Here is a 26,030-nt window from a genome sequence, read left to right on the forward strand (position 1 = left end):
GACAGCGAGGCTGCCACCTGACTGCAGTACGTGCCTGGGTCCACACCCTGGTCAGCCGCCCCTCCTCTCTGGGTAACGCCCCTTTCTATTGCCTTCCTCGGCCACCCTGGGTGCCCCACCATGCAGGACGCCCCTTCTATGAGTCAGGCCTCTGAAGCAGTCCCAGGACTGGTGGCTTGGTGTGGGGTGAGAGCCGAGGACTCCCTCAGGGGTTACACAATTGCCATCCCCTGCGTTTTTGGGTGGGAGTTAAGGTGATGGTGTGATTATTTAATAGACTTATTTAGGTTTCAAAATCTAAACTCCTGTCAGTTCTGGCTAGTAATCAAAACCAGCCCATCAACAACAACAAAAAAATCGTCAATCCGTAGCATGTGTTGGGATCCAGAGCAGAGCTTTCTGTTCCCTAGCAACAGAATTCAGGCTGCGCTCACCCCCCATCCTCAATTTCCATCTTGGTCTCTCTCTCCAGGCCTCTGGAAACAAGGCCCGGATGGGGCTGGACCAGGAACCTGCCCTTGCCTTCGGGCTGCCCGGGGGTGGTGTCTTTGTAATTACCTCAAGGTTGCTGTCCCAGGGAGATCCCATCTCTTCAATCTGATCTCGGACCCCACACCTCCCCACCGCCTCCCCACTCCTCAGGTCCCTCTACTTGTAACCTGGGGTGGAGAATTCACCTTTTCTAGCGTCACCGTTTTCAGACTCTCCACCATGGTAGACTCCAAGTCATAAGCACCAAGGGCTCCCCTTCCATTCCCTTTTTCTGGAAATATTCAGCATGTAATGAACCAGGCACTGCTCTCCCATAGCCCAAGGTTCCCCGCCATAGCCCTAATGTTGCGGCCACAAAAACCTCAGTGTCTGAGTTCCTGGATACAGCAGGCCGGGTACCGCACTGCATCCCTTCTCCTCTGCTTGGGAGCCCTCCCCAGCCACCCCATTGTCACCACAGCCCCTGTCCTTTGGCAGGAAGGCTCCAGTATACCCTCCCCAAATCAAGGTAGACTGCATCTCTCTTCAAACCGTATTTTTTAAACAAAGAAAATTACTCTAAACCAAATTATTGGGAGGGCAACCAGCATTTCAAAAATGAACTAGGATGCGACAGAAAACATCAATCAGAGTATTTTTGGGGTAAATATTGCTTCGGAAACTTTCACCCCAAGCATGTGTGTGCATGTGTGTTAAAGCACGTGTGTGCATGTATGTGCATGTGTGCGGATGTGTGTTCAGGTGCGTGTGTGTGTTCATGTGAGTATGTGCATATATGTGTGCATGTGTGTGTGTGTTTGTCCTAAGGATGGACCAAAAAGGCCTGGAAACCAGTCTCCTGGAACCCTTCCCTGGCACACACCTTGCTGCACTCTAGAGCATGATTTTAGGGTAAACGCTCCTTTCTTGTGCTCCAAGAGTGCCCTCCTCTCCCTCCCATCGTGACGCTTGCCACACTGCACTGGAATTGTTTGTTTCCTTGTCTGTTTCTCAAACTGACTGTCACTTTCCAGGGGGACAGAAAATCTATGTCTTGTTGGCTTCCCCAGTCCCAGTGCCTGGCCCAAGTAGGTGCTCAATAAACAGAGGTTGAATGAAGGAATGTCTGGCACAAGAGTTTGGGATGGACAGGATGAATTGGAATCTGTAACATTTTAAAAACCACATCCTCTTTAGCAGGAAAAAAGGCTTCAATGAAAGGAATGAAATTGTAAGGGTGGAGACCTGGGCATCAATGGTTGACTCCACAGAATCTCATTGAGGGACCCCCTCCCTGCCAGGGTCCCATGCCTACCCTGCACATCCAGAGGCAAGGGGTGCGTCCCTCATGGCCACCCCAAAGTTGTCAGAGCACCAACTTCTGCAGAATCACCTCCCTGCCAGGAAAGAGAGCGGGGAGAAGCTGCAGTTGAGAAGATACTGAACAGGAAAGTCAGTGTTTTAATTAAGCAGGATTGAAAATTGATGCGAGAAAATAAGCATGGACACAATCACATTAACACAAGAATCCCGTCACAGCCCCTGGCAAGGAAGCTTCAGTGCACATCAACCACTGGGACGGGGGTTAGAGGACTCGCAGTGAGGGGCTGCCTTTCTTTGCTCAGTTTCTCCTAAAGTGTTGTGTGTGTGTGGATGAGAGAGTATGTGTGTGTGTGTGTGTGTGTGCGTGTGTGAGAGAGAGAGAGATTCAAGGAAAATACGTGTGTGTGTGTGGTGCAGCGTGTGCATTGGGGCATGAGTGCTTGCATGCATGAGTTGTGGGTGAGTGTAGGGGCTGGGGACAGTCCACATCCCTTCACCTCCCTGGACCAGGCCTCAAGATGAAGGGATGATGCTTCTTCTCCCTGGTTGCTCAATCTGACTTGCAGGCCCTCTACTGGCTCCTCAGAAAAGGGTCTCCAGTTCCAAAAGAATCTCCTGGGGTGCTCAAGCCCCAAGCCCTATGCAGGATGGTGAAGATCTTGTGAGTTCCAGAAGAGGGGTTCTATTAGCCGTGTGCACGAACCTGCAGGAAGGGAGAGCTTGGGGTGGTGCTGTGGCAGGTACCGGCAGGGGCCAGAGCTTCTCCAGGCAGCAGGGCCATCTGGACATCCTGGACTGGGGAGCGTATCTCCTGGGCTGTAGAGGGAGGTGCAGAGGGGACATGACTAGGAGGGTTGGAGACGGGGAAAGTGTCCTTGTGTCCTTACAGAGCTCATTTTCCCCATCCTTAGCTTGTTATAGGAGTGAACCTGTCTTGCAGATGCTCATTGACTATGCAGGTAAAATAGATTGCGATCATTGTCATCCTGCTCAGAAAACCCACCTGGATAGGGCCAGTCCTGGGACTGGGAGCCCGGAGATGCCACCGAGACCTGGTCCTGCAGGGACTCCAGGGAGATGAACCAGGAGATGGCTCAGCAAGGACGGGGCAGTGGCAGAGGTGCCCGAGTAGAGTGATCCTGGGGCAGAGGACTGAGGGAAAGTGCGTGCCTGTGCCTGGCAGTGCGGCCCCGGGTAGAGGAGGAGCCCTCAGGGGGCTGGGCTTCCGATGAAGGGTGACTCTGCTGGGGTCGAAGGCCGTGCTCCCAGTAGACTCAGGGACCCCAACTGCACAAGCCCGATTTTGGGTAACAGGGCACGCCTAGGGAACAGGCCCAGAGCACCCTCTCCTTGGAATAAAGTCCGGATGCAAGTCCCAGAACCCCCTTAGGAGGCGTCTGCCGCCCCCGCCCCCTCCCCAGCCTTCCAGGCCCTGGCTGCGGTGGATGGGCACACGGAAGGCCCGAGTGCACGAACTTCACCTGGCCCGGCCGTCCTGCCCGCGAGGGACCCAGGCTGCGGGCGCGCCAGGCCGTCTCTGTCGCCATCCAGAGGAGCGGCTCGGGCGCGGCGTCCCCTCTGCCAGTCCCGGGTCGGCGGCTGGAGCCCCCAGCGGCGGCGGGCGCGCGCCTCTCTCACGGATGCCGGGGCGCGCGCCTCTCTCACGGATGCCGGGGCGCGCGTAGCCGGGGCGCGCAGTGTCGCCTAGAGCGGGGCCGGCGTCCCCCGGGCGGGCCGGCGCGGGGTCGGCGGGCGCGGGCTCGAGCGCGGGCTGCGCGGGCGCGGCGCGGGGCGCGGTGGGCCGGGGCCCGGGCGCGGCGGCGGCGGCGGCGGCGGCGGCGGAGGATGGCGCGCGGGGCCCGCACGTGGAGGCCGGCGCGGGGGCGCGGGCAGGGCCGGCTGCTGAGACGCGCTGCTGCCCCCCGCGCGGGCGCCGCGGCTTCAATGGCGCCATCGCCTAGGACCGGCAGCCGGCAAGATGCGACCGCCCTGCCCAGCATGTCCTCAACTTTCTGGGCGTTCATGATCCTGGCCAGCCTGCTCATCGCCTACTGCAGTGAGTACCGCGCGGCCCCGGCCCCGGCACGGCCCTCTGGGCCCCGGACCCCCTCCTCCGGCCCCGGCAGGCGCCCCGCGGGCCTCCCGGAGTCGGCGCGGAGTTACGAGCGCCGGGCGCATGGTCCCCCGAGTCCCGGCCGGTCCAACGCTGCGCTGGGCGGGCGAGAGGGTCCACCCGGGTTCCAGGCGCTCGAGCACTTCGGGGTCGGACGCCCCGGCCCGAGCCTCCCTTCCCTGACTCCCCGGCAGGGCCCGGGCTTCAGGCCCCGGGTGGCGCGGCCCGTCCCTGCCCGGCGGTCGGAGCCCAGCCAGCGGCTTCCCGGCCGAGATGCGCTCTCAGGAGGCAGCTGCAGGTCGCGGAGGGCGGGCGGCGCTGCCGGGGTGTCTGCGGAGCGCCCTCCCCTTGCCTCAGCCCGGGACAAGGGGGGACGCGGCGGCCGAGCCCTGAGAGGAGCTCTTCAGGCAGGAGCCCCGCTTGGGCTCGGAGGAGCGGCTGGAGCTTCCGCTTTCCCGGGAAACGGGCTCGTCAGGCGCCTTCTGGAAAGAGAAGCGAAGTGAGGGATGGGATGCCCGGAGGGGGCTCGCCGCGGCCGCGGACGTTTCTCGGGTCGCGTCTGGGGCCCGAGCTGGTGACCGGCGGGACTGGCGCGGGCGCGGGCCGGGGTGGTGCGGGCCAGTGGGCGCCCGGGTGTGAGCTGGGGGCTGGGGTAGGGGGTGACGGCCGCAGGCTCCCGGTTGCCTGGGGTGAAGGGTGGGGGGTGGCCTGTGCCCCTGTGCAGGCTCCAGGCGGGTGGAATGAGGGGTGGCTGGAGTCCCGGGTGCAGACTCCAGCCTCGGCGCTGGGGAGGGTGCTCAGCATCCTGGGGCACGTTCGCGGCTGGTGGGGTGAGTGGGGGCTGCTCAGCGTCCCGGGCACAGGCTGTGGCCCCGGATGGATGGCGCCGGCTGGTCGGCTTCGGCTTCGGGGGCTCCAGGCTTCTTGTCTTCAGCGGGAGAAAAGGACGGGTGCTGGGGAGCACCTGTCATGGAGAATTGCCATGGGCGCGGGAGGTGATGGAAAAATATGGATTCTTTACAAAAAAAAAAAAAAAAAAGGCCAGCACCGAACCTCCCTCCACAGACACCATCTCCTCCAGAGCCCCGGGCCTCCAAGCTCCCAGTCCGATCTGATCCTTCCGCTGTCGCCAAAATGAGAGCACAGTGGCCCAGGGAGACCCGGGCAGCCGGGGGATCCGTCTCCGGAGTCCTGGGACAGCCCAGCTCGCCAGGATCGCGAGGGAAACCCGGGGACCAGAGCAGGAATTTTCCTACTTGCTTCAGCGCGGTTATGCATTTCCCTAGAAATGCTGTGGCACCGAGCGGGGAGGGGTCGCCAAGCCTGGGGGTCTCAACCCGAGCTGCCCAGGCAGACGAGGCCACCGTGGGTGCGCCGGCGCCCATGGGAACTCACCGGCTGGCCGCCTGCAGAGAGCAGGGTCTAGGGGTTTGAGCGACATTTGTGCCTGCCCCCGAGTTTTCCGCGGCCGTCACGGGGCCTGCAGGGGTATGTGGGGGGATTCCCTAGAGGACCCCCAAGCAAGGCTTCCTAGGAGATGTAGAAAGGGTTAATGGCAGGTAAACTCTGTGCTGAAGAGGAGGCATTTGAATGCACTTCCTGGTGGCATCACCGGAGAGGAGAGGAGAGGGAGAGGGGGCTCATTCAGCAGTGTTTGGGGAGGGGCCGTAGTGCCCTGAGCCCACTACAGGCTGCCCATCCCTGGTTGGCTGCTAGAACCCAGGACAACACCTCACCCTCAACCCCCAGCAGCTCAGCAGGTGTGGAAAAGAACAACAGCTAATTGTTGCTAAGTACTTGACACCAGGGCCCTGTGGCTTCAACACCGCACTTCCCGAGCCCGCGAGGAGCGCGGTACACACTGTCTCAATACACGCAGCGTCAGCCCTCTCCCACCCTGCGCTGCATCCTGAATCCTAAGGTGTCAGCACGTTGTTCATCCGGACGGGCTCACACCTTCCTGAGACTGTCGCCTGCTCTGCTGAGTTGAGTCCTGGTGTCCCAGCACAGACATCTGAGCCTGCTGCTTAGACACGCTGAGGTTGGGAGATCTGGTTTCCACACTCATCCCTCCTCCTTAGGAGGCCTCCCCAGCGTTCTGGAAACAGCCCTTCGCCAGGACAAGGACAATTGGTAAGAAGGTCTTACCAGAGTAGCAGAAATAATTAATAACAGAAGCTTGGGTGAAGCACATTTGTTATGGCTGTTTCCATCTCCATGTAATGGAATAATTGACAATAAGAGACACACCCCATTACACCAGAAATGTACTCAGAGAAATTAAAACATTTCACTAAAATACAAAATAGACATAATAATAATTTATAGCTTGGAACTGCAGTCCTAGAGAAAAAAAAATCCCCCCCCTTTTTTTAGAACCGATAAAGCAAATTAAATGCAAATTAAACAGTTCCTATGATTTTCATTCTTTCTTCCAATAGATCTGGGATGAAGAAGAATAGTTCGTATTCTTGTTTGTAAATTGTTTTTGTCATCAGTAAGGATTTTTATTACTCAAAATGTCTTTGTGTTATGAAGCAGATATATTTGTATCATATTAATTAGGGAAACTGATAAGTATCATACAGCGCTCAATTATCCTGCCTATTAAATCTGTGTGTTTCTCTGCAGCACATAAGGTGCTGGCTTCCTGGCACAGCTAAGAGGAAACTGGATTCTTTCTTGGCCTGGTTTTCTGTTGGGGGGATTCTACTGTTCTTGGCCCAGTGAGAGTCCGGCCTTCTTTCTTTCCCGTGTGCTGGGATCCATATATAAGGAGATGGGCTCCACCGTCTGGCTGGAGAAAGACCTGCAGTCCACCAATTAGGCTAGTTGCTATAGTGACACAGGCTTGTCATTTTCTCCTCCTGGGGAAGAATTGCCAGGAGATGCAAACAGGGGAAGGGGCCCCGGGTGGCTCACTTTAAAATGCATGCTCGGTGGTCTGCGACCATCACGGTGACAGCAGGCTTGGTTTCTTCCACGGCCGGTGCTGCCCATGAGGGTTGTTGGATGGTTGGTAATGAGTTGACTTGCATGCCGATGAGCTTTGACGGGGAAGTTGAAGCTCTTCTCCGTTCTGGTCTGAGGAAACCTCTCTGGGTGTGGCTTAAAAAGGGTTGATATAGATTGTTTTCCCCTTAGCGTATTTGGAGTAGAGAAGTCTGTCTGCCTAGATGTGATTCTTGCCTGGATGTGGAATGGGACCTCTTGACCCAGCTGGAGCTGATTGAGGGTGTTCTGTGCCCGCCGGTGAAGATGTGATCTTTCCACCCTGGCATCTAGGATAGAACAGCAGCAAGGGAGAGAAGCAAATGATGACCTGGGGCAACTCCCTATGACACCTAAGCACTGACTCGGTCCTTGTGTGCAGTGTTGAAATCAAAGGTGAAGGACACCCTGCACTAGCCTCGATTCCATGTGCCCTATTCAGCGCGAGCAGGTGGATGGTAAGGACCCAGACTATATTTCAGCGTACCAGGGAGAGTGAGGAAGACAGACAGATTCACTATGTGCTGGACATGGAAATGGCCAAATAAATCCCGTCAACATTGAGCTGTACCTTCCAGTTAAATCTCATGTCCTCAGCTATAACTATGAGAAGGAATTACAAACAACTTTGGAATTGTTTTGAATCCATTAGAATCCTAACTGAGCGTAGGCACTCTGGTGTTGCATTTCCTTTATAAATACAATTTATTGCATATTTAGGAGTGATTAGAATATGTTACTTTCCTGCTGTTCAAATTTTGTTCTGGAGTTCTCGAAGAGGTAAAATGGAAAACCCTGGAGGCTTAATGAAGTGGTGCCGTTCAGAAGTTTATTTCTCATCTTTTTTGAAAAAATTCTCACTGTGGTTTTATTCGATGAATTTGGGGCACAAGAAGATGGGCTGTTTGTTTCTTTCAGCTCCATAAATATAAATTTTCAGCTCCATAAATATAAATTATCTGCCTCTCGGATTTCTTTTAGCCGACATCCATGCCCTAGGCTCATTGAGGAAGAGGCAGGTTTGCCCCCTCACAGATTTTTCCCATGCAGGGACCCCTGGGGGAAGGGACTTCCGAGCGGCTCTAGACAGTACTCTGGAGAGCAGCATTGACTCCTGGCGATCCTGGTGGTGCCCCACTGTCTCCTCCCACCCTCCACCCCTCTCTTTCACTGAGATAGGGCCAGAAGGGGGGTCTACACTCTCCCACTGTCCACACAGGTGTCTCTGCTGGACCTCCCTGAGGCCAGAGGACACTCGAACCCAAGAAGGGGGCTCCACCTGATGGGTCTGTTCCACACCAGGCTCCCCAGCTAAGTTCTGCCGCAGAGTTCTGAGCTCAGGATCTGCCACTCCACATGCTCGGAATGAAATATGTAGATCAACTTTTGTGGCATGAAGCATTTTCAGGTGACTTTTATGGGCGTAATTATGGGAAAATGTTATGATAATGTGGCACTAGAAAAGGGAAGAAAAGCAAAACATTAAAATCCCCATTTCTTTATATAGCCTCGCATCTGCGCCGATTTAGAAGGGCTCATTTTTGCATTAAAATGTGGCGCTCTGGAGTTAATGACCTCTACAGATTGCCACCTGTCACCCAGAGCACTGTCAGTGATGGTCCAGCCCCAGCGTTCAGGGTGGAGATGGACAAGGAGGACCAGAATGTGAGCAGGTGGCCGGAGTGAGCACTGGGGTATGGAAAGCCCTGTAGATTGATGACTGTTTGTTAGGAGAACTGTCACTGGGGCTGTCTCAGGCCTCTGTTGGTGCAGGTGCAGGGGGCCCATGGCGTCTGGTGTGTCTCTTCTTCAATGCTGCCTGGGGCTTCTCCATTGACAAGGGCCCCCTGATCTGCCCCCAGTGTGGATGGTTTCTGTGGAGGCCCTGGTGGGCCTGGAGCCCAGGAACAGCAGCTCCAGCCACCCCACTCCTCCCTTTCCGGACTTCTCCTCCCTGGAATGCGCTAAGACTCACGGCAGCAGCACAAGCTGCCTCGGTGCTGGGCTTTCCAGAAACAGGCCTGGCAGCTGGCAGCAGATCTGGACGACTATTCTCGTCTCTCCTTCACCCCAGCGAATGTGGTAGAGGGCTCCCTGAGGCTTTGTAGCATTTACTTATTTATTAAAATGGCTGGCAGGAATCGGGTGTGGAATTACTTTTATCTCCAACTAGGCGAGCAGGACTCCTCTGGAATCCCCTGGTCCTCCTCGCTCCAGGGAGGCTGAGTTCCAGCTTTGTATGCCAGCAGCATCCTGCGGGACGGCGGGTCTGGGCCCGGTGGGATGGCAGCCCCGCAGTGAGTCTCCCTGGAAGAGGCCTCCCTGTCCCTTGGCGTGTCACCTGCCATGGGATGAGCCTCCGCTTTGGAGGGGCCTGGCTCTGCGGGTCTCCTTCCAGCAGTGCTCGAAGGAGGCAGGAGTGGTGGAGCTGGCTGCAGGCTTGTGGGTGAAGCTGGAGACGTGGCTTCCAGCGTATTCATTTAATTAGTCTTGGGTGAGCTCCAGCCATGCGCCAAGCCCCGGGGGCAGAGATGGTCACTCTCCTGGAGCTGGCATTCCAAAGGGGAGGGGACAGTCAGTCGGCACAAAGCAAAGGCCGAAGATGATGGCAGAGCAGCCTGGGCTAGGCCTCTGTGTTCTGGTGGGTTCTTCACGCTACCCTTCTGTGTCCCAACCCAGCCGCCACCTCAGAATGTCAGGGACCTCCCAGAGGTGGTGAGAGGCAGCCCAAGGTCTAGCTCTGGATCTGGTTTCCATCTGGGGAGCCTCCTCCAGGTCCTTGTTCTTCCTTCCCTGGGCTACCCGTGCCCCTGGCCCTGCACTCAGCCGTCATGTCCATTCCTTGTCCCAAAGACATCTTGCCTGTCCTCTCTGTCTGGGCTGCTGTCACTTGAGACCTCACACCTGCTCTCCCTCCTGAATGTAGCAGCGTCATCCTCAGTGGCTTCTCCGCCTCCAGGCCCCTGCCCTGAACCATAACTTCCCTTGGAAGGACCCGGCTGCCTTCGACCCTCCTCCCCGGCTCTCACCCTCTCCCCTGGCTCACCACACTCAGGGCGCCCAAAGCTGAGCCCCCCTGCCCAGGTGGGAGTCTCCATCCCTCCGTCCAGCCCTGGAGTCCAATCCTGAGAGCAGCTTCCTGCCTACAGGGCCTTCCCCCAGAAAGTTGGCATGTGCTCATTCCTCTCCTACATTCTCCGGGTTGGACGTAAGTGCTGTGGTGCTGTACCACCGGCTTACTCCCAGGAAGGCATGGCGAGCTAGGCCAGAAAGTGCCCACCTCATGTCTTAGAGGATCCCCTGCTCCCTGAGGTGTCCCCTGAGCACGCGTCCCCATCCCCTCTCCAGTGCTGTGCATGTGTGTTGTGGTGGCTGCTGTCGGGGTCACTTTCTGCCTTGTCTTGGGCTTTGAGCTTGGGGCATGGCTGATGGCCTCAGGGGACTGACTGTGGGCTCTCTGGGCAGACACTTTTGGTCACAGCACCTGCTGGGCAGTGGGCTGTACGGTGAGGCAGCCACAGGGAACTTCCCAGCTCTCAGTGGGCTGAAGCTCCAGAAGGTCACGTGGACATGGAAACCCGTCTATACAATGATGTGAACCCTGCAGGCAGAGGGGCCAGGGGAGTCGGGGACGCCTGACCAGCTGTGGGGGACAGAGGAGGGCTCACTTGTGGTAGGCAGTGTCTTCTTACGTCACCCACTCCACCCAGAGCTGGGCACAGAGGGGTCTGGCTCTACCCCTGCTGGGACTGCCTGCTTGTTTGGGGGCGCTGTGTGGTCCTGGTTTGCAGGTGCACCGCAGGGAGCGTCGTGAAGGGCAGGCGGGGTGGTCCAGCCATCAGGGGCCCTGGTTTCCTGAGGGTTAACAAGGCGTAGGCTGTGCCACCTAAAGGCACATGCAGGAATCTGTCGCCCACAGCATCTTCATGCTTGGTTCAGGATCTCTGAATGAATATAGGAAAGAAAATTCAGAGAAAGCAACACCACTAACACAGTAACAGGCTGCTGTGCTTGCATTTCACCTTTCAGAAAGAGGCTTGGCGCCCCCTCACCTCCCAGCCACCAGGGGAGGAGCGGCTGGACTGGAGGCCCCTCCTTATGGGGAGCGGTGGGGCGGGTCCCGCACGGGGACTGCAGGCCCGCCTGACTCCGGGTCTGGGCTTCCTCCCGGTGCCAGCTCCACTCCCCACGGGCTCGGGGGTCCCCAGCAGTGGCCCATCCATTGAAATCTGCCCTGCCAGGGACTGAGGCCCCGTTCCGCCCCCGCCTGCGGTGTTCCAGGCCGCGCCTCCCTCCTTCCAGTCTGGGCGGACCTTGCCCTGGGTGGAGGGAGGAAGCAGGGAGGAGAGGCCGGCGCGTGCGGTCCCAAGGGGCCCGGCAGGGTTCTTCCATCTTCAGGGATGCTCCGCAGCCTCGCTGCTGGTTTCTCGGCTAGCCCCTTCCCCGTTTCTGCACTCGTAGAACAGCTGTAGAAAAGACGGCATTTCCGCCTCAGCACAGCCAAGAAGCTTGAAAGACGAGAGTGGAGTGTCCAGTGGCCAGGGGTTATCAGTCTGGGTTTAGGCCTGGGGGCGGGGCTGACGGCAGGGGCGGGGCTTGAGGCCTGGGGGTGGGGCTTGGGGTCTGGTGGCGGGGCTGAGGGTCAGAGGAGTAGCTGGAAGCCTGGGGGCGGGGCTGGAGGCGTGGGGGCGGGGCTGAGGGCAGGGGCAGGGCTGGAGGCCTGGAGGCGGGGCTGAAGAGTGGGCTGAGGGTAGGAGTGGCTGCAAGCCTAGGGGTGGGGCTGCAAGCCTTGGGGGCGGGGCTGGAGGGGCCGGGCTGGCGGCCTGGAGGCGGGGCTGAAGAGTGGGGTGGGGCCCACCTGGAGGCGGGGCTGAAGAGTGGGCTGAGGGTAGGAGGGGCTGCAAGCCTAGGGGTGGGGCTGCAAGCCTGGGGCGGGGCTGAAGGGGCAGGGGCTGGAGGGCTGCTGTCCTCTTGCAAACTAAGTCTCCTGGATTCCAAAGATATCTTTGGTTCTAACAGTTTGATTAATAATAATAATAATATGTGGAATACCTGGGAAGAGCTCAGAATTGGTAGGTATATTTAGTAGGACTTTTCTCGTTGCCAGCGTGGAAAACTCAAACCCTCCTTTCGGCCTCTTTTTCTGGACTTCTGCAGTGACAGTTCCCCAATCCTTGTTCTCCTTAAAGTTGCACTTGTTCCAATTTCTCCCAGTTCAGGGTTTCTCAGGGCAGCACTAGGGTCATTTAGGGCTGGGCCATGGTCTGTGGCAGGGGTCTGCCTGTACAGGGCAGGGCTTTGCAAGCACCCCGGCCACCCCTCACTTGATGCCAGGGGCCCCTCCTCCCAGTTGTGACAACCAAAGATGTCTCTGGACCTTGCCGCCTGTCCCCTGGGACAATCAGCCCACTGGGAGCCCTGCTCTATCGCGTCTATACCTTGTCTGTGGCCCCAGCAAGCACACTTGTGCTGGTATTTCCTGGTGTGGACTCAATACCAGCAGGGTGGCAATCTTACAGTTTCTGGGTTTCTCCACTTCTGCAGCTGGACGGGCCAGCTGGGGGTCTGAGGAAGTTCAGCCCAAGTCCCCGTCCCGTGCGGGTCCCTTGCCTCACGCGACTGTTTCTCTCTGCAGACACAGCTCGTGCAGGCTCAGTGCAGCCCCTCCCAGACCGGCAGAGCTGCTGGAAAGGCTGTCTGCCGGGAGGGAGGTGTCTCTGCACGTTTCCACACACTTCTGTTTCCAGAGCTTGGAACCAGCGCAGGGTTCACGAGTTGCTTGCAATCTCTTCCCTGTCTTAATTTCTCCGCATTTCGCATGTAACCGTGCTGCGATGGTGATGGAGCCATTTAGATGCAATCAAACGCTCCCGCACCAACGGCGGCGCCCATCAGCCTTTCCCCTGATCTTCCTGCTTGTTTCATTATGCTCGCCTTTTCAGGAGGTGGCTGGGTCCCCAAGTGTGATTTTGGAGATTTCTGTAGTGTCTACAGCCCGCATTTCCTAAGTGGATTTCTCCCCAGGAAGTTCTGTTCTGCTGGTGGGACCCTTGGTTGCCTAGAGTTTGCTTTACGTCCATCTCTGCGCCTCCCCCAGCCTAGCACCGACATGCCCTTCTGTTCCAGCCGGCTCCCCTGACCCTGGTCCCTGGTTCCTGGTCCCTGGCTGAGCTCAGGCTCCCTAGGGCCCTCCGCAGGGAGGTGGCGCCGGGGTCGGCTGGCCTGTGCTGGTAGAGCACTCAGCTCCACTCTACACTGGATGCTGCCTCCAGGCAGGCTGTTCTCATCCTGTGGGCAGCCTCCTGCCTGGGGCCACCTCCGCCACCCCCAACCTTTGTTGCTGAGTCAGGATTTTCCTGTTTCCAGGGCCGTCTTCCTCCCTCTTTTTAGGGCAAGGTGGACCTACCCTCCTGGGTCCCCATTTCGTGCATGTGGTGGGCCGGGGCATGGAGTGTGCTTCTGTTTTGTGGTGCAAATGTGCGTTCCAGTGTGTTAGACAGCACTCCCAACACACACACACACACACACCCGCGAGTCTGCCTGCAGCTCCAGATCTGGTCAGCTGGAACCGCACCTCCCTTCATATCCTCAGACTCCATGTGTCTTAAACCAAAGCCACCTTCTGTTCCCTCCAAATTCAGCAATTCTCGGAGACCCCTTTGCTTGGTAAGATGAGGGGAGGTTAAGGCTTTTCCTCTTTGGGCCTCAGTTTTCCAGCCTGAAATGATGGTTCTCATTGTCTTCCAGACCCTCAATTTTAGGATGATAAAAACGGAGGTGACGCAGCAGGGTTGCACAGTTTGGTATCAGCGATCCCAGCCTCAGACTCCAAGTCCCCATAATGCAGACGGCAGGCTCACCTGGGCCCTGACCCCACTCCCCTGTCCCTGACCAACAACAGCTTAAAGTGATGCTTGTTTGCTTTTGGCTTCAGCTTCACGGGCTAAGGGACTGATGGGATTTTGCTTGTAGTTCACACAATGAAGTTGAAACATTGCTCGACAAACACCTCTAGTGTGTTTTCAAACAGGGGACGGGTCACTTGGGCCACCGTGGTGCAAAGTGAGCTTGCACAGACGGGTGACCAGGTGTCCCTGAGCACACAGTGCGCACTGGCCTCCTTGGGGAGAGCAGCCCCGATGCTGCTCAGGAGGGAGGGGGTGTGGAAGGCGCCGGGCCCGCAGGCGGGCTGTGCTGTCCGCCTCTTCTCGGCTGAGCTGGAGAGTAAACCCTGTGAAACACGCATACTTAGCAGGCCTGCCTCGCGCTTCCCGTGACGACGTGGCTAATTGGGAAGTGAGTCACCAGTATCTAGCTCGTAGTAGCACTGGGGGACTGGCTGACATCGCACTGTGTCCCAGAACCCAGCCTGCCATCGCTGCCTTGGGCTCTTGGATGCACAGACCAGGGCTGGGGGACTCAGGAGGTGGAGATGGGCCTGGCCCTGCTCGGGTAGGACTGGTGCTTGGTACGTGTGCTGTTTGCCGTGGAAGGAGCTAATGAGAGGAGCTGAGGCATGCTTGGGGTCCTGTCAGGGGCACATCTTTGAAGGTCAGCCTCAAGGTCATCTCCCACTGACTGCCCAAGGCCCCTTCCATGGGCACGGCCACTGTGTCCCTGTCACCTCCAAACTGGCCAACTAGGCCTTCCCAGGGCTTCTGGACCTGCCTTCCTTGTCACCCCCACCCTTCCCCCGCCACCAGACATTCTGAGCCACTGCCTTTCTCGGGCTGTGAGTGGCTTTGCCTCCACCCTGGTGAGCCCCTCCCTCTGCGCTGCCACAAGACTGGCTCATGCTCCAAATCCTTGAGGAGCTGTGGCCTGAACGCGTGGATTAATTGGAGTGAGGCCTTCTCTCCTGGGCACCAGGCACCTTGGGTCAGCCCCCGAGGCCTTCAGTGTGCCCAGGCCTGACTCCCCAGCCTGCTCTGAGCAAACCCAAGGCCCGTTGGCCTTTTAGTTTTGGTGCATTTTCCCACCCTTGCGTCTGGGCATTCTGTCCTGGAGACAGGTTCCAGCACCTGGGTGGTGTGCTGCAAAGGCTGGCGGCATGAACTTGGGTGACTGCCTCTGCTTCCCTCCTGGATGCCTTCCTGGTCCTGGCTCATCTCTCCAGGGGAAGGGGCAGTCGCAGGTGCCCGGGGAGAGGTAGTCGGGGGTGCCTGGGGAGAGGTAGAGGAGGGATGAGGACACAGGTGGGAAGGGCATGGAAGGCTGAGTTCTGCTGACCTCCCAGGCCTCATGGGCCCCAGGGAATCTGATGGGGTGCAGTAATGGGAACTGGCACTGAGACACAGCCCAGGAGTGTACCAGCATCTCCTTTCCTGTCCCCTGGAGGCCCCAGGGGTGTGGCAGAGTGAGGGCTGAGCCAGGCTGGTGAGTGTGGCCGCTCTTCTCAGCCCCTCTCCTGAGGGTGCATCTGTCCCCACAACACCCAGACCCACAGCCCAGCACCCAGACTTACTGATGTCCCCAGAATGGTTTTCTGAAACAACAGGCAGAATGGAGGAGTTGCAGAGATGGGGTGTGCGGTCACTTCAGGGCACCCCATCCATTCCGCCCCATGCCGCCTGCCTGGTCTTCAGGTTTTGAACTTAAAGCTGGAGGGGCCAGTGAATACTGTCTGTGTGGGTTCTCCCAGTGTCATTGCTGCCAGCCTGTGGCCCACCCGCTGTCTCTACCATGACGGTTTTCACCTGATGTTTTAGAAAAATAGATAGCAGTTTTATGACAATGAACATCTCAGAATTTACTTATTTCTTTTTAAAAATCCATCGGATAACAAGAAGACTGAGGAGTCTCCCTGTCCTGGTTGACCTGCAAACAAATCTGCTTGGAGCTTTGTTGAGGCCGATGGTCTGAGATTAACATACAATGGGATTGGACTGGGAGAGAACCTAGTTTGTTGTCATTTCAGTATCTTGTGTGTATTTGGTTTTATTACATGTTGAGGCACCTTATTCTATAGCATGCCTGGGGCCCGATGCCTTGGTTGCATTTCTGGGGGAGCTGAGCCTTCCCAGAAGTGCTTTTGTCTTAGGCTTTTGCAGCAGTTATGGTGTTAATGGCTCCAAAACTTCTAATGTTTTGGACTTTGCTGCTCGGACTCGGGAGTGGCCTCTCTTTGGAATTTTTTTTTTTTTTTTTTGAGGTGGAATCCGACTCTGTCTCCCAGCCTGGAGTGCAGTGGTGTGATCTCGGCTCACTGCAGCCTCCGCCTCCCAGGTTCCAGTGATTCTCTTGCCTCAACCTCCCGAGTAGCTGAGACTACAGGCGCCTGCCACCACACCTGGCTAATTTTTGTATTTTTAGTAGAGACGGAGTTTTGCCATGTTGACCAGGCTGATTTCAAACTCCCGACCTCAGGTGATCCGCCCGCCCCGGCCTCCCAAAATGCTGAGATTACAGGCATGAGCCACCACTGCGCATGGCCAAGAGTGGCCTCTATTTTGAAAAGACTCTTTTGCTGTGCTTTCAAATGGCTTCTCTTCTGTAGCATTCCATTCCCTGATAGCACATCCCAGAATGTAGCTAAATACCACCAATGGGTCATATAGGACTCATGTTCATTCATTGGTGCTAATTTATGCTTCTTGGCTCCTGCCCTGCAGAGGCGGAAGGATGTGGGTCCCAGATCCACGCGGGACCTTCCTGTGCTCTTCCATGCAGTCATCCGTGAGTCTTGTTGGCTCATTTTCGGGGTTCTGTGGCTGTGTCGGGAGGCAGCGGGTGGCTCCTCTGAGCTGCCTGTGTGAGGAGGGCTGTCCCATTACCAGGGCTCTGCCACATCTGCCAGCTGGAGAAGGCAGGGGCTTCCAGAGAGAAGAGTTCTTGCTGCCCCTGGGAAGGACCTCGGGAGCATGGGTGGGGTGTGTGCATTTGTGGAACACGTGAGTTGTGAAAATTCTGTCTGGTGCCAGGTGCATGGGAAGCCACTGACTCGTGGGCCCCTGAGGGCAGATACCTTTGGCCTGGTGTCCCTCTTGCTTTATGCCAAGCACATTGTGGACAGCCCTTGCCAGAGCAGATGTGGACTTGTGAACTTGGGAAGGTTTCAGAACCCACATCCTAGATACGGGGGCTCCCCACACGAAGGAAACAGCAAAACGCATCACCAAAAGTGCCAGGGACAGTGGAAGCCGGTAGCCAAGGGCTTCCCAGTCTGTCTCGGCACTTTCTCCTGTTTCCAGCCATGGGCTGCCATCCAGGTACAAACGGAATCTTCAAAAAGACTATGCTTTAATCAAAATGAGTGTTTCACTGATGAAAATAGACATGCATTTGCTGAAGGTGGTCATTTTTTGATCTACTTTTGCTTCCATCATTTTGAGGTTCTCAGATGAAAACGAAAGTGTTTTCGAACACGGGAGAAGCTCTAAAAAGCCCCAAGTGCCATTGTCCCCATGGTGATGTTGGATGACACTCGCACCCCCATCAGCTCCTCAGACGTCAGATGGCTTTTATCTGTTACACTCTGGGAAGGAGCCTATCCCCACGACGCACCAGCACCACGGGACCCCGAGTGTGTGGGGTGCCGAGCGAGCTCAGGTTTGTCACCCAGGACCACACACTCACGCTCAGGAGGGCTCCATAAGCCAGGCTGGGACCCTGCTGTCTGTATCATGCCTAACCCGGGTTCCACCCCAGAAGTCAACACCCAGTTGCTCACTCTTCCTTTTTTGGTACCAGCGATGGAGTGGGCACTTCTGAGAGACAACAGAGTGAGATTTGGCTCCACCGAGCTTTGAGGGGTGCGGGCTGGACTGGAGGCCATCCAGGTGACACTCCCTTGGCTGGCAGAGTGGGCCAGGTCACCTTATCTTATGGCTCAGAGATGACCCAGGGTGGCGTCCTGGGGGTTTGTTCTCCCAGCACTTTATCTTAGGTGCATGTGTTCCCATGAAATTGGGATAATTCTGTTTAGCAAATGTCCAGTCCTGAAGATAAGCCTTTCTTGGGGCAGGTTTGTGCACCCCAGGCCAGCTGAGGTCGCCCTTCCCTGCACACCCCACGGGGCTGTCCCTGTCTCACTCCCTGTCTCCAGGGTGCAGCGTGTAGCCCTGGGCTGCTGGCTTCACCTGGCCCCTCCTCCTGCAGCACCGTGCTTGCTCACCCCTGGTCTCCATGGCCTTTCATGTCTTGCCTTGCTGCTGGAAACAGACTTGACCTTGCATGGAGGGAAGGCCTATGGCTGCTCTTTCAGCACAATCCGTGCAGCCTCAGAGAAGAAAACCTTTTCCCAGCCAGGAACGTGGGGTCCAGAACCCTTCCTGCAGCCTTGGGCTCCATGGGGGAACATGGGCACCTCCAGAATCCTTTCTGAAGGGCCCGGCTTCGAGGAGGAGCTTTGTGTGTGTTTCCTTTGGGGTCCTAATGTTTTGCGAGACTAGTGTGACAAAAACGCAGTATGTTCAGGGTGTAGGGCTCTTCCCGGCAGTGGATCGTCTATCTGAGACCACACGGGGGACAGGCGGGGCCTTTGGAGGATAGGAGCTGGCTTTGTGGGTCTGTGCCACCGTTCCCTAGCTATGGCCTCAAACAGGGCCCCCTGCCAGCCTGTCCTCACCTGTGCAGCCAGGATGGCCAAGGCTGCCCTCCCGGGTGCCAGTGAGAATGAAGAGGGACCCCAGGGCCTGGGACGCCACTGCGCTCAGCGCACACAGCAAATGGACCACGGCCTTTCCTTAGCAGCGACCTCCTCCGGCCGTGGCAGGCGGGGGTCCCCACCCACCAGGATGGTGCAGGAGGCCTCCTGCCACATAGACCTAGGGTGACACCAAATTCATCAACGTCCGTGGCACACAGGCAGGGCTGGGAGGGCTGGAAACGTCAGCATGGGACACCCTGCTGGATTTCATTCCACAGGTGATTTGGGGCCTGCAGAAGGCATCCTCTCTGGCCCACAGCAGAGGGGGGACTGGGCACCGAGTGGCGTGGGGAGAATCCTGTGGCTGTGCCTTACAGAGCAAGGAGACAGCCGCCAAGGGCCAGGTGTGCAGTTGGAGGAGAAGGAGACGGCCGCCAAGGGCCAGGTATGCAGTTGGAGGAGTGGCCAGTCGGTCAGGCTGGTGTCCAGAGCCATGTGTGCGGCTCTGGAGACAGCCTGAGAGGGGACACCTGGGCGCCTGTGGCGTCCTCGTGGGTCCCAGGACTCAACCCAAGCGTTCCCTGGAACAACCTAACTGCACTTGCTCCACAGCTGATATTTTTCTCGTTCTGTTTTTAGTTGGTGTATAATAATGGTACATATTTATAGGTGCGGTGTGATATTTCAACACATATATACAAACAATGTGTGGTGATCACATCAGAGTACTCAGCACGCCCATCGCCTCCACATTGATCATTTCTCTGTGTCGGGAACGCTCAAAATCCTCTCTTCCAGGTTTCTTAACATCTGCAGTAAATTACTCTTAGCTGTGGTCACCCTACTGTGCATAGGGTACCACAGCTTATTTCTCCTGTTTAGCTGTATCTTGGTCTCCACTAGCCAACCTCTCCCTATCCTCCTCCTCCCCTCCACAGCCTCTAATAACCATAATTCTCCTCTCTACTTCTATGAGCTCAATATTTTTTAGCTCATGTATGAACGAGAACAGGAGGTATTTATCTTTCTGTGCCTAACTTGTTTCACTTAACACAATGCCCTCCAGAGTCATGCCTGCAGCTGCGAATGACAGGATCTCATCCTTCTTTACAGCCGAATACTATTCCAGGGTGTGTGTGGCACCGTTTCTCTATCCAGGCGCCTGCTGATGGACACTTAGGCTGATTCTGCGTCGTGGCTCTTGTGAGTGGTCCTGCAGGAAACATGAGGCTGAGGCTGTCCTTTTCACGTGCTGCTTTCCTTTCCTTTGGATAAATACCCAGTAGTGGGATTGCTAGATGAGGGGTAGCTGCTATTTTTAGTTTATTGAGACATCTCCGTACTGTTGTCCACAATGGCTGTACTGATTTACATTCCCGCCAACAGTGTATACGGCTTCCCTTTTCTCTGAATCCTTGCCAGCATTTGTTTGTGTGTTTGCCTTTTGTCTTATTGATAATCGTTATTCTAACTGGGTGAGTTGGTATCTCATTGTGGTTTTGATTTGCCTTTCTCTGGTGATTAGTGATGTGGAGCCTTTTAACATCCATTTGGGGAAAGGACACCCTCTTCAACAAATGATGCCAGAAAACTGGATGTCCACATGCAAAAGAATGAAACTAGAGGCCGGGCGCGGTGGCTCACGCCTGTAATCCCAGCACTTTGGGAGGCCGAGGCGGGTGGATCACGAGGTCAGGAGATCGAGACCATCCTGCCTAACACGGTGAAACCCTGTCTCTACTAAAAGTACAAAAAATTAGCCGGGCTTGGTGGCGGGCGCCTGTAGTCCCAGCTACTCGGGAAGCTGAGGCAGGAGAATGGCGTGAACCCGGGAGGCGGAGCTTGCAGTGAGCTGAGATCACGCCACTGCACTCCAGCCTGGGTGACAGAGCGAGACTCCGTCTCAAAAAAGAAAAAAGAAAAAAAGAAAGACTGAAACTAGAGCCCTGTCTCTCACATTATAAAGAAACTACTCAGAATGGATTAAAGATATAAATGGAATACCCGAAACTATGAAACTGCTAGAAGAAAACGTACCTGAAATGCTTCGGGATATTGGTCTGCACAAAAGTTTTATGGGGAAGACTCTTCAAAAGCACAGTCAACAAAAACAATAACAGACAATTGGGATTACACCAAACTCAAAAGCTTCTGCACAGCAAAGGGAACAGTCAGCACGGTGAAGAAGACACCTGTGCGCCACTGCACTCCAGCCTAGGCGACAGAGCGAGACTCCGTCTCAAAAAAAAAAAAAAAAAAAAAGACACCTGTGGAATGGCCGAGAATATTTGCGGGTTCTTCCTCCAAGGGACTAATATACAGAATATATTCATACAAGGAACTCAACAGCAAAAAAACCTCCAAATAATCTCATTAAAAGTAGATAAAAGATATGAATAGATATTTCTCAAAAGAAGACATCCAGATGTTCACCATGGCTCTTTTGTTGATGTTCAGTGTTCATTGTTTTGGAAAACAGACTGGCTATTAGTGATTGTAGCTGCGAGAAGGAAATGTGAGTGCAAACCTTCATTCTCTAATAATAAACTTCAGATTTGAGAGAAAAGAACAGGATGGATGTCCACTGAACTGCTTGTAGGGCAATGCTGTATTCTGGGGTGGGGGAACCTGGCTGTGTCATTGAGCAGAGAGCAGCCCCTGAGAAATTTGGTTTGAAGGCCTCCTCCTCCAGGAAGCTCCCCTGGCTTCCCTCCCCCATGCTCCCTGTGCTCTGAGCTCTCTGGCTTAGGAGCAACATCAAGGAAGAGGTGGATTTGGATGTGTGTGGACTCTGAGGCCTGCGTTCCTGCTGTTTCCTGACCTTGCCCAGGCAGGCAGCCATGTGCATTGCAGGCATTTGATAGACTTCCTTCCGACACTCAAAAGCACTTGAGGATTAAAGAAATGAGTTTTAGTTGTTTGCAAAAGTCCATCTTTGGAGGGTTTCTCACCCCTTCCTTGACATGAGGGAGGGAGGGGCTGAGCACCCCATGTGCCTGGCCCACATGGATATTGCTATCATCTGTCACGGGCACATGCTCACCTGGTGACTCCAAGCAGTTTTAGGGTCAACTAGGACATTGCATGACCCAGAGCTGGTCTCTGCTGGGAAGTGGGGAGACTCAGGAAGCAGGGACAGCCCTGGAGGAGGCTGCTGGGGATCCCAGACCCCAGTGACTCTCCTGTTGCTTCTTCATCATGTGTGGACAGGAGAGAGAAGCCCAGGCCCTGGTCACCGCCTGCCAGCAGAGAAACCGACTAGCCTGGACTCCCACAGGAAAAGCCATCTTCGCAGGGCTGGCCTCTTTTGTCTCCTGCTCCTTGGCAAACTGGGTCAGGTGGCTGATGCTTCCCAGAGCTTCCTCCTCCTCCTCCTCCTCCTCCTCGCTGTCTCCTGGGGCTGTGCGTCTGCAGGGAGAGGCGTGATGTGGCTCCCGGGGGAGGGGAGGCTGCTTATAAGGACAGGAGCACATTTCTGTTGTTGGAAAATGTCCTTCAGTCAGCGCCACACTGCAGGTCTGCAGAAAGCCATTTCTCAGTTTCCATCGCACAAGAGGCCCTCGCCCAGGTCAAGACAAAACTCTGTGCTTTCTCCAACAGATAGAGGCGTCTGCTGTGCAAAGCTCCATTCGTTCTGCCAGGCTCAACCCCTGAGGCATTCTCCATTCTCACGGTTGTCACCCAGCCCGGCATGCACAGGCCCTGACGCAGGCCCATCTCTCCAGGTATCAGAAATGAAGCATCACCTGTGGAACCTTACAAGATGGTGCTGACAGTTTCTTCCCGTGCTGGGAGAGCCACAGGGCAACTGCCTGCTTGTGCCTGGTGCGTCCCCCGAAGCCGAGGCTGATGTCTGGTCTTGAGCAGTCAGGTGGGCTCCCGGAAATGGCTACAGATGTGGAACGAGGCTTGCTGTGGGGAATGGTGCACTCACTCCTTGCCATTGCTAGGCTGAGGCTGGTGGCCAAGGTTGGAGCCCCGGGGCACAGAGCTGCAGGGAGGGCCACCAGAAGCTGATGGCCACGGTTCAGGCGGGGATTTGGGGAAAGTGGCAAGGGGCCCTCGCCACCCCGATTCTGTGTGTGCCTGGCCTGGTGGACCAGGCTGCAAGGGGACTGAGCCCCTGTGGTGGACCAGGCTGCAAGGGGACTGAGCCCCTGCAGGCTGCCTGGTGGGAGGAGGTGGAGGAGGTGCCCTGCTGACAGTGGGGCCGGCCCCTTCGCTGCCTCTCACTGCACGGCCACAGTGAAGAAAGGAAAGGATCATCTTCTGCTCCACTCAAGGAGAGGTGGAATTTTAAAGAGAATAACTGGCCTGGAGCAGTGGCTCACGCCTGTAATCCCAGCCCTTTGGGAGGCCACAGTGGGCGGATCACTTGAGGTCAGGAGTTCGAGTCCAGCCTGGCCAACATGGTGAAACCCCATCTCTACTAAAAATACAAAAAATTAGCTGGGTGCAGTGGTGGGCACCTGTCATCCCAGCTACTCAGGAGGCTGAGGCAAGAGAATGGCTTGAACCTGGGAGACGGAGGTTGCAGTGAGCTGAGATCACACCACTGGCTGAGATCACACCAGTGTACTCCAGCCTGGGTGATAGAGCGAGACTTTGTCTCAAAAGAGAGAGACGGCCGGGCGCGGTGGCTCATGCCTATAATCCTAGCACTTTGGGAGGCCGAGGCGGGTGGATCACGAGGTCAGGAGATCGAGACCATCCTGGCTAACACAAAAATACAAAAAAATTTAGCCAGGGGTGGTGGCGGGCGCCTGTAGTCCCAGCTACTTGGGAGGCTGAGGCAGGAGAATGGCATGAACCCAGGTGGAGGAGCTTGCAGTGAACAAAGATCGCGCCGCTGCACTCCAGCCTTGGTCACAGAGCGAGACTCTGTCTCAAAAAAAAAAAAAAAAAAGAGAGAGACTAACTGAAAACAAGAGGAAAGTAACAACATTTGAAATAAGGATGGTACCAAAGCTAGACTGGTTTGTGGTGGGGGAATGTGCTGTACACATGTCATCACTCTGACACAGCCACTCTCGGGTGCGTTTCTTCGCAGGCACAGGCCTGTTTATGTGCACAGGGTTTCCTGAAGGAAGGAAGGGGTTTGGGAACCTCTGCAATGTGAAAGTTGTCAACCCACCCTACACCATCTACAGGAAGTCCCCACTCAGCATTGGTGATGAGAGCTGGAAACTGCAACTTTCAGCAAAATGACAGACAGCAGGTCCTGGACTAGCACTGCTTCCTTCGACCGTGTTTTCTTGTGACATCGAAGCATTTTGTTACAGGCCGTTTTGCTTCAAGCCTCAGTGTCCAAGGCCCTCGGGTCCACATGACGGGAGGGCTCACCGCATGTGCAGAGTTGAGTGCAGCTCCTTCCCATCACTCAGAGGCCTTCTGTCACAGGCGGCTCTAAAAGTCCCCCCGTAGAAGGACAGACTGGCGATTCCTGGGTGCCACCCCATGCCGGCTTCTAACTGCAGTGTGACCAGACCCATTTCAAGCTCCAGGACCCGGAGGCTTCCCAAGGCTGGGGTCAGCCCAGTGATCTGAGCGGGACGTGGTTAAGCAAAGCTAAGCGCCTGGGCAGGCCTGTGCGGCCCCGCAGCCCGCGTCTGCCCTGTGGCTCTGACAGGGCCCTGGCCTTGGGCAGTCTGCAGGAGGAGGAGGTGCCATGCCTTGCTCTGCTCCAAGTGGGGAGTCCCAGCGTGGGCCACTTTGGTCCCCTCAGTGACTCACAGAGACCATCTCATCTGTCTGCCCACTCCCGCGGTGCTGGTCCCCAGGGCCGAAGTCGGCAACCCTGTCTGGGCGCTGTGGGGGCCAAGAAGAGGTGCTTGGCCTGGTGTCCTCAGCTGGGATGAGGGCTCTCAGCTTCCCAGCAGGGCAGGAGGAAAGGGGGATGATCCAGTCCTCAGAAGACCCTTCCTCCTGCCCTTCCCTTTCCCGTCACTTCCCTCTGAGATCTCAGCCTCTGCAGGTCTCTCGGGGGTGCAGACTCCCCATCTTGGAGCCAAGCACTTCGAGGCTGTGAGAAAGAATCTCGGTGCCTGGATGGAGGTCAAGGCTAGTGTCAGGGCCCTTGGCTGCACCCCAGGCCCAGCCGCGGAGTTGCCGCTGCATATATGAGCAGGCTCGGGATGAAATGAATGCATGCCTCTCAGAAATTCCAGATTAAAAAATTTCCATCTCAATTAACGTAAAATAAGTTTTGGGAGGTGGGGGGAGGTGGTGGTAGGCATTGGAAAATTAAATGACACCTTCTTGGCATCTCACGTTGGTGAGAAGGCCAACCGATTATTTTTATATTACAATCCCCAGGCATTGTCAAATTGATTAATAAATTCATTGAAAACCTGTTCCTTCTTCATAGATTTAATTTTGGTAGCCAGGGAATAACTTTGCCATGACTTTTGAGTCTCAGCTCTCTCCGTCTGACAGCCAACGTGGGGTTAATTGAGGTGGCCGCGGCTCCTGGCCCTCCAGAACTTCGGCCACATCTCCGAAGACATGGTCTTTAGTGTCCTGAGGAAACTGGGAACTGCCCTGCAGACCCTGCCCAGGGAGCTTATAAGCTGGGCAGCGTGGAGAGCCTGGGGGTCAGTCCCCGACTCATGCCAGCCAGGTGACTTGTCCCAGTGGAGACCCACCGTCCTAGACTACAGGGAACTCTGAAAATTGAGCACAAAACATAGCTCTGAGCTTCCTGGTAGAGAAGGCAAAAAGGGAAAATCCACTGGTCATGTGACCTTCCTGTTCTACGCATGTCTGGCAGCATCTGGGAATGTTGACGTGGTACTAATGGGGCTATCACTCTGGGCTGACACCGGGGTGGCGTTTCCACAAATCATCTCTGATCTCCAAACCATACAGGGTAAGCACTGCCATCTCCATTTTAGGGGTGAAAACACAGAGGTCCAAAGTTGGACACGGCACGGGCCTCCCAGCCAGCAAGTGGCTGAACCTCATTTAGGAATCGTTCCATGGAAAGGAGCAAAGACTCAGATAAGCAGGTACAGAGCTGACAAATGCTGGAGCCCAGGGCTTGGGCAGGCAGCGTCCCTTCAGCAGTGGGTGAAGAACGTCAGTTAGGAATTATTCCCTGGAAAGGAGCAGAGACTCAGATAAGCAGGTGCAGAGCTGGTGAATGCTGGAGTCCAGGGTTGCGCAGGCAGCACCCTCTCAGCAGTGGGCTTCTGCATGCAGGCGGATCACCTGATCGCGGCTGTCTGTCCGCTGTCCTGCCTGACCCCTGACCCCTGCAGGGGACCCTTCTCCTGGGTCACCTTCACTCCACCCCTCTCCTTCAGTGCCTTGACCTCAGACCACAGGGACCTCAACTCCTCCATCCGCCCTGGCCTCCTTTCCCCTCTTCCAGTTCCTCTCCTGCCTTCCCACCTGCTCATCTGCACTCCCTTGATCCTCCTTTCCTCAGGGACCTCTCTTTCCACGGTGACCCCTGACCTTCTAGTTGCCCAATTCCAAGGGCACCCCTGAGGCCTCATTGCACCCGGCCCTGCTGCATCCAATGCCCAATGCAAGCAGGAGGCC

General features: G+C 56.1%; 1 protein-coding gene across 1 annotated transcript in view; it reads left to right on the plus strand.

The window, feature by feature from the left end:
* Positions 1-3,585: 3,585 nt before the first annotated feature.
* The window catches only part of TAFA5 (TAFA chemokine like family member 5), a 247,320-nt gene continuing 224,875 nt past the window's right edge, over positions 3,586-26,030 (plus strand). Inside the window, exon 1 of the mRNA XM_032139583.2 lies at positions 3,586-3,850. Within this exon, the coding sequence (XP_031995474.1) occupies positions 3,640-3,850 (211 nt within the window). The 5' untranslated portion in view covers positions 3,586-3,639. The remainder of the gene's footprint in view (positions 3,851-26,030) is intronic.

Source organism: Hylobates moloch, unplaced genomic scaffold, assembly GCF_009828535.3.
Source record: "Hylobates moloch isolate HMO894 unplaced genomic scaffold, HMol_V3 SCAFFOLD_19, whole genome shotgun sequence".
Classification (NCBI taxonomy): Eukaryota; Metazoa; Chordata; class Mammalia; order Primates; family Hylobatidae; genus Hylobates; species Hylobates moloch.